Source organism: Dryobates pubescens, chromosome 2 (assembly GCF_014839835.1).
Source record: "Dryobates pubescens isolate bDryPub1 chromosome 2, bDryPub1.pri, whole genome shotgun sequence".
Taxonomy (NCBI): Eukaryota; Metazoa; Chordata; class Aves; order Piciformes; family Picidae; genus Dryobates; species Dryobates pubescens.
In genome coordinates, this window is record NC_071613.1 from 38,223,938 (window position 1) to 38,236,691 (window position 12,754).

Sequence of the window (12,754 nt, forward strand, 5' to 3'; positions counted from 1 at the left end):
ACTGCCCATGCATTCTGGAAGCAATTTGAGAAGGAGAACATAGTGTTTCAAGACTATCACAAAATCGCCAGCATTGTGGGTTGGGCTATCCCAGGGAAGGGACAGCAGCTGTGCCCAGCTGACTCTGTGGCAGCCCCTCCAGCACCGGGAACAAAGAGCCAGCTGTTCCTCAGCCCCACGGCACTTGCCTGGGGAAATCCACCCTTTAAGCAGGCTCAGGTACCATGTCTCCCCCTCACCCAGGCCACAACCCTGCCAAACATGCTTTCTGAGCCAGCAGGCAGCCATGGCCAGGAGCTGCCCCCCAGGAACTGCCCCCCAACAGCAGAGGTGAACACTGTGGCCTGGCCAGTGCTGGGTACTGGGCAGTGGTCTGCCCCTCAGCGATGTGCACCCTTAGTAAATATACAGATGACAATAAGTCGGATGGGAGTGTTGATCTACTTGAGGGTAGGAAGGCTCTACTGAGGGATCTGGACAGTCTTGATCAGTGGGTCAAAGTCAATGGCATGCGGTCCAACAAGGTCAAGTGCTAAGTCCTGCACTTCAGTCACAACAACCCCCTGCAATACTACAGGCTTAGGGCAGAGTGGCTGCAAAGACATCTGGCAGAAGAGGACCTGGGGATTCTGATCAATGGCTGACTAAATATGAGCCAGAAGTGTGCTCAGGTGGCCAAGGCGGCCGACAACATCCTGTCCTTTCTGAGCAACAGTGTGGCCAGCACAGCTAGAGCAGTGATTGTGCGCTTCAAATACTGTGTCCACTTTCAGTCCCCTCAAAATAAGAAGGACATTGATTTGCTGGAGCAGGTCCAAAGAAGGGGAAGGAAGCTGGGGAAGGGCCTGGAAAGCAAGCCTTACAAGGAGCAATTGAGAGCACTGGGGAAAAAGAAGCTGAAAGATCTCATTGCTCTCTACAAATTCTTGAAAGGAGGTTGTAGCAAGGTGGGGATCAGTCTCTTCCCTGTGATAACAAGTGATAGGACAAAAGCAAATGGCCTCAAGTTGGTCAAGAGGAGGCTTAGGTTGGATATTAGGAGAAAATTCTTCACTGAGAAGGTTGTCAAGCACTGGCACAGGCCGCCCGGGCCACCCTTGGAGATATTTAAAGACATGTAGGCATGGTTTAGTGGTGGACCTGGTAGTGCGGGGTTAACCGTTGGATTCGATGATCTTGAAGGTCCTTTGCAACCTAAACGGCTCTACGGGACGTCTCCTGGGCGGGAGAGGGCAGAGGCGGGATGGTCTCTCTCCCTGCCCCGCCCCCGTGCCTGGCCCCTGCCCCGCAGCGAGGGGCGGCCGGGCCGGGCGGTCTCCTAGCAACGCAGCGCCGCCCCCACGCCGGCCCTTCCTCTGCCCGCACCGCCCCCTGACGCGCCGGAGGGGGTGCGGCCCATTGGCTGGGGCGCTGTGCTCCGCGGTGACGCGGGCGGGGCGGGGACAGCGGGTGACACGTCGGACGGCGGCGCCGTCAGCGGCAGCCGGAGTCGCCCCCGGTCCCGCTCCCGGTCCCGCTCCCTGTCCGGCCATGCGACTGTCGCTGGTGCTGTCGGTGCTGCGGCCCGCAGGGCCGGTGGCCATCGGCATCTCGCTGGGCTTCACTCTCAGCCTCCTCAGCGTCACTTGGGTAGAGGAGCCCTGCGGGCGGCCGCCGCGTCCCGCAGCCGCCGCCCGCCCGCGTCCCGACGGCGGCCCCGCGCCGCCCCTCGGCCCCGGCAACACCAACGGCAACGCGGCGCGCAGGCCCAACGCCGTGCCCCCCGGGCTGGGCGCCGACAGCTGGGAGCCCCGCGTCGTTCCCTATCGCCCGCCCAGCCCTGGCAGGGCCGCCAAGAAGGCCATCAGGTGCGGGAACCAGGGCGGGCCGGGCCTGGCCGGGCCAGGCTGGGGGAGCTGGGCACCGGCGGAAGAAGGGCGGCCGGCGCTAACTGAACTTCGGATGGGAGCAGCTGCGGCCCAGCCTGGGGTGCTTGAATGTGGGCCGGTACTGGGGGGCTAGCAGCTCCTGTTCTCCAGGCTGGTACTGGGGGCTGTCTGCTTGTCCACCGCTGAGTTGGTGCTGAGGGGCTTTACAGGTGACCCGGCATCCTCTCAGCTCTGCAGATGGCCCGGGCTACCGCCGGATTTTTCTAACTGCAGTCACCTTTCCCCTCTGCTTCCCTACTCCCTACTCCCCCACCCCCGCTTATCCCCGCTGCCTGCCTCGGGAGCGCCCCGAAGAGCGCCATGCCCGTGGAAGAGCTTCATGCCCGCGGTGCTGCCTGCTGTGCAAAGGTTGCCTGCTGCAGCACGTACTGCCAGACACCCTGCCCCAGTCCTTCTTCTGCCCTGCCCTGACAGGGACCCCTCCCACCATGGCACATCCCCAGCCAACGCTGCAAACTCCAGCCTGCAGCCCGTCCTAGCGTCCCCGGGATAACAGGGAGCAGGCAGTGAAAGGGCTTCCTTGTCCCGGCGAGGCGGTGGGCGGATGGAGGGGGTTGAATGGGGCCAGTGTGTGCCAGGCAGCGACTGGGGGCCGGGTGGGGGGAGGTCGCTTCCTGACACTGCACTGGGCTGGGAAAATTAAACCTAAAAGTCATTGTGAATGGGCAGCTGGGGCCCGTGGTGGGGAGGGGGACACAGCTGGCCTCATGCTGGCTTCAACCACCCCAGTGGTGCCTGACTTCTGTGTGGAGTGCAAAGTGGGCTCTCCTGCCTGCTTGAGAGGAGTGCACCTGGCAGGGTGCTTCCCAGCTTAGCTGTCCTGGCTGTGACTGACAGCGTGGTGGGGTGCCTAGCGGGTCATGTCCCTGCTAGAGCTGGAGCATGCAGCACTGTTTTCCTCTTGTATCTGTGCTCAGCCTTTTGTGAGCCTCTGGTTCATTCTACTGTACCACTGCCCCAAGCAATAATGGCAGCCAGTGCCCCTGGGGTTATATTTTGCCTGTGTGACTGAAGCTTGGGAGCAATTTCTGCAGAGGAACCAAGGCCGGTGCCATTGAGGGAAATGGGGAGGGTGCAGGCCCAGGTCAGGTGCTGTGCCCTGGCGCCAGAAATTCTCTCACTCCTGCAGGACCCGGTACATCAGCACAGAGCTGGGAATGCGACAGCGGCTCTTCGTGGGTGTGCTGACCTCCAAAAGCACACTGAACACGCTGGGAGTGGCAGTCAACCGCACGCTGGCCCACCGCCTGGAGCGCCTGGTGTACTTCACAGGCACAAGGGGCCGCAAGATGCCCCATGGCATGACAGTGGTGACGCACAGCGATGAACGACCCATCTGGAACATGTACCAGACCATCAGGTACCTTCTGGACCATTATGTGAACGACTTTGACTGGTTCTTCATGGTACAGGATGATACCTACACAGAGGCACACCGCATCAGCCGCCTGGTTGCCCACCTCAGCATCGACACCCACCTCTACCTTGGCCGTCCCGAGGAATTCATCGGTGGGGACACTGAGGGACGCTACTGCTATGGGGGATTCGGTTACTTGCTGTCCCGCAGCCTCCTCCTGCTCCTGCAGCAGCACCTGGAGAGCTGCCGCAACGACATCCTCAGTGCTCGGCCTGATGAGTGGCTGGGCCGTTGCATCATCGACTACACAGGCATCAACTGTGCTGAGGAGCACGAGGTAGGTCCTGCAGTGGGGATGGCCCTCAAGAGCCTGATCTGGCCCAGTGTATTTTCGCACCTCCCCATGGACTCCTAGGTCCTGGGAGGAGCACCGTTGTAACCCTGTCATCCTTTTATCTGGCTGTGCTGGCACCTGGTGGAGTGGGAGTATGAGTCGGGGCTGATCGTGACCCATCTCTCCTGCCTGGTGCAGGGCCTGCATTATCACTATTTTGAGCTGGGAAAGAATGTGGACCCTGAGCGGGAGACTGACCTTCGGTTCCAGAGTGCCTTCACTGTCCACCCCGTGCTGGATCCCCTTCAGATGTATCGGCTGCATAAGTACTTCGCACAAGTGGAGCTTGAGAGGACCTACCAGGAAATCCAGCAGCTCCAGGTGAGACCTGGTTAGGAGGGTCTGGGCTCCCCCTGTCATGCCTCTCCACTCTAACATCTGGGTTTCTCACCTGAACCTGCTGTGGGACAGGATCAGGGGCAGAAGTGCTGGCTGAGAAGCAGCTTTGGATCTGGATAGGTCCTGGGGCTGCATTGGTGGTTCAGGGTGATGAAGCTGGCAGGGTGCTGAGGTCCACCAGCAAAGGCTGAGAAGGGTGGGAGAGGGCATGGGTTCTGATGATGGAGGTGCCATACCATATTTGAGGTGCCATTTGGAGGAAATCTGAGTGGGCTGGACAGGAGTCAGGCTGAAGGCAGAGTTCTTCTGGCACTGGTCTTTAGGCCAGGAGTGGCTGATCCCTGAGTGCTGGGAATCAGCTTGCCTGCAGCCGGAGCTGGAAGACCTACTTGCACCCACCTTGGCTCTCACTCCATCTCTGCTCTTGCAGCTGGAAATCCAGAATGCCAGCAGTCTGTCTGCTGATGGAGATCATGGTGCCACATGGCCTGTTGGCATCCCACCCCCCTTCCAGCCCAAAACTCGCTTTGAGGTTCTGCGTTGGGACTACTTCACAGAGGAGCAGGTCTATGCCTGCATGGACGGCTCCCCTAAGTGTGAGCTGCGCGGCGCAGATCTGGCGGATGTGGCCGACGTGGTGGCCACAGCCATGGAGGAGCTGAACCGCAAGTACCAACCGGTGCTCCACATCCGCAAGCAGCAGCTGGTGAATGGGTACCGGCGCTTCGACCCCACGCGTGGCATGGAATACACGCTGGACCTCCAGGTGGAGGTGGTCACCCAGAAGGGTCACAGTCGCTCCGTCACCAAGCGCGTGCACTTAGTGCGGCCCCTTAGTGAGGTGGAGATCATCCCCATGCCCTATGTGACAGAGGCCAGCCGCATCAACGTCATCCTGCCACTGACTGCTCATGACCGGGACCACGCTGCACGCTTTTTGGAGGCTTACGCAGCAGCTGCCTTTGAGAGCAGTGAGAATGCAGTGCTCACCTTCCTCTTCATCTATGACCCCTTTGAGGCACAGCAGGTCACCCAGAATGACATTTTTGCCCACGTGAAGGCCCAGATCACCGAGTATGAGCGCAAGTATGTGGAGGTGAAGATCCCGTGGATCAGTGTTAAGACAGATGCACCCTCCCAAATCAAGGTCATGGATATAATCTCCAAGAAGCATCCTGTGGACACGCTTTTCTTTGTGGCGGGTGTGGGGACAGAAGTCACTGTTGACTTCCTGAACCGCTGCCGGATGAACACCATTAACAACTGGCAGGTCTTCTTCCCCATTCACTTCCAGGGCTACAACCCTGCTATTGCTTACCACAACCAGGTGCCACCTGCCACGCTGGACCTGCTGCGGGATGCGGGGCGCTTCGACCGTGATGTCTTCCACGAGGCCTGCTTCTACAATGCCGACTACATGGCAGCACGCACCCGCATGGTGGGTGACGTGCAGGAGAACGAGGACATCCTTGAGACCTTGGACATCTATGACATGTTCATCAAGTACTCCAACCTCCATGTCTTCCGGGCTGTGGAGCCTGCCCTGCTGCAGCACTACCGGCACCAGGCCTGCAATCCACGTCTCAGTGAGGAGATCTACCATCGATGCGTGCAGAGCAGCCTGGAGGGTGTAGGCTCTCGCTCCCAGCTGGCCATGGTGCTTTTTGAGCAGGAGCAAGGGAACAGCACCTGAACCCTAGGGTGTGGAGAAGCTGGCCCTGACCTGCCATGCCTGCCTGCCCACCCCACCTCTTCTGCTGCTCAAAGTCTGTCTTCCTCTTCCTGGCAGCTTCAGGAATTGCTGGTGCCCAAGCTTGTGACTTGCCCGACTGAGGCTGCCCAGGCCAGGGTCCACCAGCCTGGGGTGCCCAGATCCTGCTGGCATGGCACAGCTGTGCAGATCCCATGGTGAAGTGGGGCCAGAGTTGTTGAGCTGTGAGCTGGAACAATTGGCTCCTCACCCCAGAGCTGCTTGCCACCAGCTCTGTCCCTCTTCCTTGGTTCTGCTGCCCAGCTGGAGGGCAGTGGGCTGCCCTCTTCCTTGCTGTCCGCCCTCAACCAGAGTCATGCAGAGCCCAAGGCTGCTCTGCTGTTAGACTGTATCTGCCATGGAGATGGGGGCAATCCCACATGATTCCCCCAACACCCTTGGACAGGGCTGTGCCTCTTGTTCCCTTGGAGCATAGGCCTGGTCATGCAGGGACAGCAGGATGGGGAACATGCCACCCCAAAAGAGCAGTAAGGAGGTTGGATTTGAGGTTTTGCAATTTGATGAGTTGGAGTGCTCCTGGTGAGTTGGGGTGGGGAGTCCAGGGGTAGTGGATGTAGGGGGTGCCAGATCCTGCTGTATTCATGTACTGTGAGCTGCTCCCCATGGGAACCATGACCCTGGCCGCCTTGGCCTTCGCAGTATTAATAGGACGTCGGAGATTGCAGCTCTTGGATGAGAGCCTCCCAACAGTGGTAGCCCTCCCCACCAGAGGGCAGCCCTTGGGAGCAGGGGACGTGGTGCTCAGTGCTGGTGTGAATGGCAGAGGGTTTGCTTGCATGTCTCCTAAGGAGAAAGTGACTGAGGAGCAGCTCTCTGCTCTTGGTTTGTATTTAATAGTGGGGAGAGGAGGGGGGAGTGGGACATTTACACTAATAAAAGGGAGAGATGAACTTGTGGTCTGGCTCATTCTTCCCTGGGGCACCTCCAGCTACCCTGCCAGGGATCTGGCTGTAGCTGGCTGAAATGATTCAGGAATGCTGCTTTTCCCAAGCCAGCTGGGAGATGAACACCTTTCCTTATTGAAGCCAAGGGGAGCCAGTCAGCTTACACAGGTTGTCCAGCACTAGGCCAAGACTTGGACACACCTACTTGAACCTCTAGAGGCTTGCAGCAGTAGTTTTGCACCTTCTCTGATGCCCAGGGTCCCTAGGACTGTCCAGCTGTCACCGTCTGCTACCAGGCACTGGTGGTGCAGCACGATGCTGAGCCCCTTGCCATGGGAAGCCCTGCTACCCACATGCAGTATGCTGAGCTCTGGGTAATGCCTTGTTCTCTCCTGGTGCCTTTAAGTTTGTAGTCTCACTGACCACAAGTTTCCACAGCTCCAGTTGTGAATGGAAAAGGACTATAGTGAGGGCTTTTGCAGCCATGTGTACTCCTACATGTGCTGTCCCCTAGCCTTTGTGAGCTGTACGTGAGTAATGGAGGACCGCTGGCACATGTTAGAGTGGAGGTTGGATGCCCAAATTGGGTGAGCCTTGCCTTCAAGGATCTGGGATCAGCTCCAAAGGAAATTCTTGGGCCAGAAATACCAGCTAAGCACTGTGTTGAATCATGAGGGCAGGAGCTGCCCTCTCTGCATTGTTTTCACTGCTTTTTGTGAACCATTTTGCATCTTGGGGCTACTCAAAACATCTTGTGGTTTCCAGTTCTGGGTTGGGTGGAGCACTATGGTCCTGTCTCGTCATCTTATCACCTACAGCTCCTATTTGCAGTATGAAAAGCAGGGGCTGGGTCCTGTGGCTGTGCTGCCTGCTTCAGGCATGATTTCCATGGTTCCTGCCTTCCTACCAGCCCTTTGCTCATCACATTTTACTTGTACAAAGCAGATGTATCAAAGAGACATGCCCAAGAAAATTAACTGAACTTACTTGCTGTTAGTTATCAAGGCTGTTAGTGGAACTCAGGGAAGGGCCCTGGGCTGTGTGATGTGCCTTCCCCAAAGATGCCTCATCTGTACATTCCTGCTCCTGTCTTCTTATCCGTGGTGTAGCAGAGGAGATGTTTAAACATAATTTTATTATATTTCAGAGGAGAACCATTAGCTTGCTCTGAATATTTCTATTTTTGATCTTCCCCAAGCACATCCTTAGCTCCCATTAAATGTGAATCTGGGACAGAGGGAGCGAGACGGATGCAGGTGTTACAGATACATTTCTCCTCTGAAAAGCAGACCTAGGAGTTGGATGTGATTAGGTGTTAGAAGAGTATCCAAATGGTAATAAAGCAAACTGGCTTCAAATCAAGTTGGCTGCAAAAAGAACTCCAGAATTGTCATTTAGCTGTCACAGGATGGTGCAGATAGAATTGCTCTTGCCTCCTCATTGCTGTTTGCCCAGACGAGTTCGAGCTATTTGCATACTTAGTGCTCCACACTATCAACACCAGCAAGGCCCCCCCCCAGCTCCAGCATGCATATGAGCTAATGACAATGCTGGTGGCACTCCCAGCACACTTATTGCTCCCTTTTGAAAGGAGCTGCAGGGTTTGAAGCTGCTTTGGTGTTTGTCAGGTTATTTGCAGCATCAAAATATGTTGAAACCCTAGGGAGGGATGCACAAAGATTTGGGAAGGGCATTGGTGGCAGGAGCTTGCTTGGCTGGGGCCTGGAACAGCCTTCTTGTGCTTGTGAAGTAAATGGGCTTACTGGGAAATGACAGAGAACTGTGACAATGGGCACAACTGTGCTGTGCCCTGCTTCTGCCCATGCAGGGCTGGCAGGTGCAGGCAGAATGCCAGACCAGGACGGTGACACTCCTGAAAGAAATGGGAAGGAGCGGCTCCAGGTGCTGCTGTTGGCACCTGAGCAGATAGGGACTTTCTGCAATCCCTGTTCAGGTTTGACTGGTGCTTCCATACAACAGGTATGTAAGAACCAGTGCAGGTTCTGACATAGATGCAGAGACAGAGCAGCAAAAGGGCAGTTTTCCAAACAGGGAAGGAGAAGTCATGTGGCTGCTGCCCACAGGCTTCTGTGTCCCTTGAGAAATGGTTTTGAAAGCATTACTTGCTCACCACACCACTGCCTTCGAGAAGAGCAATCAAAGTGCCTCCTGGGCACTTTTTTGGAAGAGGGCATGAAGGGCCAGTCCAGAGCAAAGACCTTTGGAAGCATGAGAAGGACCAACTGGGTGCATCAGGGCTGGACCTGCATCTGCCTCTCCTCTCCTTCCTGCACTGTGGTAACGAAAGGGACTCTACACCATGGGTTAGGCCACAACAGTGTCCCCTGTCTGACCCTGCCAATGAGCAGCACGAGTCCTTTTTCCAAGCCAGGGGGTTGTGGGGAAGCAGGAGCAAAGCAGCTAGCTTGCCACACGGAGGTCATCAGGAGATGCTGAAACTCCTTTATCCAAGTGTTACCTGTTAGGACAGCATCTCCAGGCAGGAGGCACTTGGGAAGGAGGTAGCAGCAGTGAGGCCGCTTCTTGCGCTCCAGGGCTCACGTGCAGTCACTCCGCTCCCAAGCCTGATGGTTTCTTTTCCTTGAAACACAGTTTTTCACTGCAAACAGCTGTAATTGTGGTGTGTGGCAACGGTGAGAAGTGCCCAAGGAGATGGGCACTTCCTGTGGGCAGAAGGGATCCCTGCTATCTCCATCTTGGGGCACCCTCCCTTGGGATGGCCCTGCATCTCACAGGAGCTGAATCCACCAAGGCTGTCACCTCCACAGGAGCTGTTGACAGTGCAGCAGAATCTGCTGCAGCTGGGTGCCTGGCACTTGTCCAGAGGACTGCACTTGTTAAAATTAAGGACCTGTTTCACTGTAGTGGATCCCCTTCTAATTAGGCTCCAGCTTTTCATGTGGCTCATTACAGGCGATTCACGCAGTGAGGGACTGGGCTGACATTGTTTTTCAACCTGGCCAGCACTGGGTGGCAGTGACCCCTGTCCTTGGGGAAGACTGAACCCCTGGTGACCTGTGAATGAGCACAGCATGGGAAGGGGCAACCGAGGTCCACAGCACTAGAACTTGGGGATGGCCCTTGAGTGCTACATTTGGGTCATTTTGCTGGTCCTCCTTAGCACTGCACCACTTGCACATGGGGTTCACCTTTTCTACCCCTCCTGTTTGGTGGTGGCAGGAGTCAGGAGTCTATAGGTGTCACCAGCAATCTGCCAAATTAAAGAACAGAGGTGTTGATGTTTGCTAAGTCGCTACAGAGCTCCCAAGACCTGTCCTGAAGCCTCTTTGTTGGCAGCCACAGGGAGCCTTGATGGGTTACGTGTGATCCTTTCCTTCAGCTGTGCTTCATTCCTGCTCCTCCAAAATCACCTCTGCTTTCTCATGGATGTAGGATCTGGCTTTGTGAGGGAGTTTTCTGACAAGCTGCTTGCCAGAGCTGGAAGACAAGGGGCTGAAGCATCTTGGTGAGCATGGCATAGTGCTGCACACAGCCCTCACTCTTCCTGTCTTCCCCAGCCAGTACTACCATGCCTTTCAGGTTTTATATCAGGACCTGGTTCTTCCCCAGTCTCTTTGATACATCTAGCACCTCCAGTGCCATGCATGGGGCTCACTGCACAGTCCTGTTCCCCTCCTTGCTCAGGTCCTCCACCAAGACTTCACTGCAGAATAGGAGGCAGCACAAGCTCCCATTCATAGCCTGGGTGTGGGTGAAGGTGGCTTCATGGTGAGGCATCCTGGAGGGGCAGATGGGTCAGGACCCAGTGGCAGGTAGAGCCTTGTCACAGTGGACCCCAAAGGCACCTTTGCTCACTCTCTTACTGGGTGATCAAAGGATGTGAAAGGTGCAACTATTTCTGCACTTTTCCCTTCAGGATCCAAGCCTAATGCTCCTCTCACAGGACAGTGTGATGTCATGTACGCGCTGCTTGATGGCACTCAGGATGAGCTGCTCCTCAACCTTGTCAGGCACTGAGGTCAGGCTAACAGGCCTATAGTTCCCCAGATCCTCCTTTCAGCCCTTCTTGAGGATGGGCATCACATTGGCCAACCTCTCTTCTGGAGAAAACAGGAGCTGGAGCATCACCTCTGCCAGGCAAAGCCTTGGGGCCCTGCCCCAGCAGGAAACCCCATTTCCCCACTCATCCTCTGCCTCCTTTGTTTTGGCTTCACCCTGCACCCCTGCCCATGGCACCATAGGGGTTCTGCCGGAGGTCCCACCATGGGTGGTAGTGCCCCTGGCATTTCACCTGCACTGTTCCCCCTTAGCTAGAGGGACAGAGGCCATGGCCCGCAGTGGGTGCTGAAGGGGCAGAGAGCAACTGCCACTGTTCTCATGATCCCATGGGAGGGCAGAGACACGTAAGAACCTGTGCCTGGCACTGGGAACTGGCATGGGGGCAGAGGGGCCATGGAGACCATGGGGAAGCACCCCATGGCAAGCAGATCCTGGGTGCTGGCAGGGGTGTGAGGTGCTGCTTTGGCATGAGGCATCTGTGAAGCACCTCCAAAAGCACCCCCAACCCATATTTCTGCCCTCCTACTTGCCCCCAGTACTGAAGCACCCTCTCAAGGCAGGAGGCAGGGCCCTGCTCCCCCACTGCATGGCCTACCCAGAGCTGATAGAATCTGATGGGGCACTGCTGGAGTGTTTGCCCTGCCCTGGGAAGTGATTTGAGGACTAGGGTAGGGCTCTGGCAGTTACTGCTGCTGGTGTCCAGCTAGCAACCACCACGCTTCTTCCAGAAGCTGGGGCTTAAAGAGCTGGTCAGCAGGCAAGGCTTTCTGTGGGCAGCAGTGCAGAGATGCTCACCTTCAAGCAACACAGCACACTGTCTCTTGTGGTGCCCAGCACGTGAGCACAGGATTGTCAAACGCTTCCTGGGTCCCTCTGCCGCCTTCCTCGGTGTGGGACCAGCTCTCCCAACTCTCAGTCTTTCCTGCTGCCCCCAGCCCTCACAGGCAGCTCTGGACTTACTTGTGCCTCTTTATTAGGGAGCATTTGTACATTTATAAAACAGTGACACGCATCTCTCACCTTCACCAGCATGAGGGTGTTTGCACCGGCCCTCCCACCGTGGCACCCATACCGACCCCGCTTGGGGCTGGCTGCTCCCACTGCTAGGGAGGGAGCCACATCCTGCACCCCCTCAGCCCTGGCCTGCTGCAGGAGACCTTGGTGTGGGGCTGGCCAGTACACCATGGCATGTCCCTGGGCTAATGTGTGGCACCCCTCTGGGGACACTCTTGCTTGCAGGTGAGTGGAGGGCAACCACATGTGAGGCTGGCACAGGGTGCACTGGAGGGGCTCCCTGGGGAGCACAACTGTGCCTGCCCTGCCAGGAGGCTTGCTGAGTGTCCACCCATGCCATGGGACACAAGGCACCACACAGCCTGGTCCTTGCAACCAGAGGGAACATGTTTCCATGTGAGTGCATATTCTGGGGGGCCATTGACTGCACATGCCCAGAGTCAGGGCTGCTGGACGTGTCATCAGGCTGGTCCCTTGTCCCTGTCCTGTCTCCTCCACATGTGTGGCCTCGGCAGCTGCAAGGACGATGGCTCCTCCTGCATCTATGGCTTTGGCCACAATGTGGTATGTTCCAGCTGTGGGCACCAGGCATGGGCATCAAACCAGCAGGGCCAGGGGCCACCTGGCTCAACCCCAGCCTCCCCTAGAGGTCCCAAATGCCTGCCCTGGGGTCCCCCTTTTTGCCGTGTATGTGTGTTGAGGGGAGCTTTGCCAGCCTGCCCCCCCTCCTGAGATATTTTGGGCAGTTTGCCCTGTGCTGGTGTCTGCTACAGTGGAGGGGGAGGGGGCAATGTCCAACAGGAGTGCTGTGCATCCTGCTGTGGGTCCTGCCGTGGGTCCTGCCACCTCAGGGCAGGCAGGAAGGTTGTGGGTGCCAGTCCTGGCTAAGGATCTGGCTAGCAGTTTGGGCTGTGTGGTGCTGGGCACGGGGCACCCTCCTAACCATGTACAGTCTGGGGGAGGCACAGTGGGTGCTCAGCACCCGAGGGGTGGGAGCGTGGCAGGGGATACGTGCACAGTGCAAAA

General features: G+C 57.1%; 1 protein-coding gene across 2 annotated transcripts; it reads left to right on the forward strand.

Annotated features, from left to right (window-relative positions):
* The first annotated feature begins 1,513 nt into the window (after window positions 1-1,513).
* Window positions 1,514-6,326, forward strand: CHPF (chondroitin polymerizing factor). Of its 2 annotated transcripts, XM_054175320.1 has the most exons (4): window positions 1,514-1,847; window positions 3,058-3,622; window positions 3,818-4,000; window positions 4,449-6,326. In XM_054175320.1, the coding sequence occupies exons 1-4, from the start codon at window positions 1,531-1,533 to the stop codon at window positions 5,709-5,711; spliced, it is 2,328 nt and encodes a 775-aa protein (XP_054031295.1). In that variant the 5' UTR covers window positions 1,514-1,530; the 3' UTR covers window positions 5,712-6,326. The 2 variants fall into 2 exon arrangements, with proteins under 2 accessions (XP_054031295.1, XP_054031303.1); XM_054175328.1 differs by lacking the exon at window positions 3,818-4,000.
* Window positions 6,327-12,754: the final 6,428 nt, after the last annotated feature.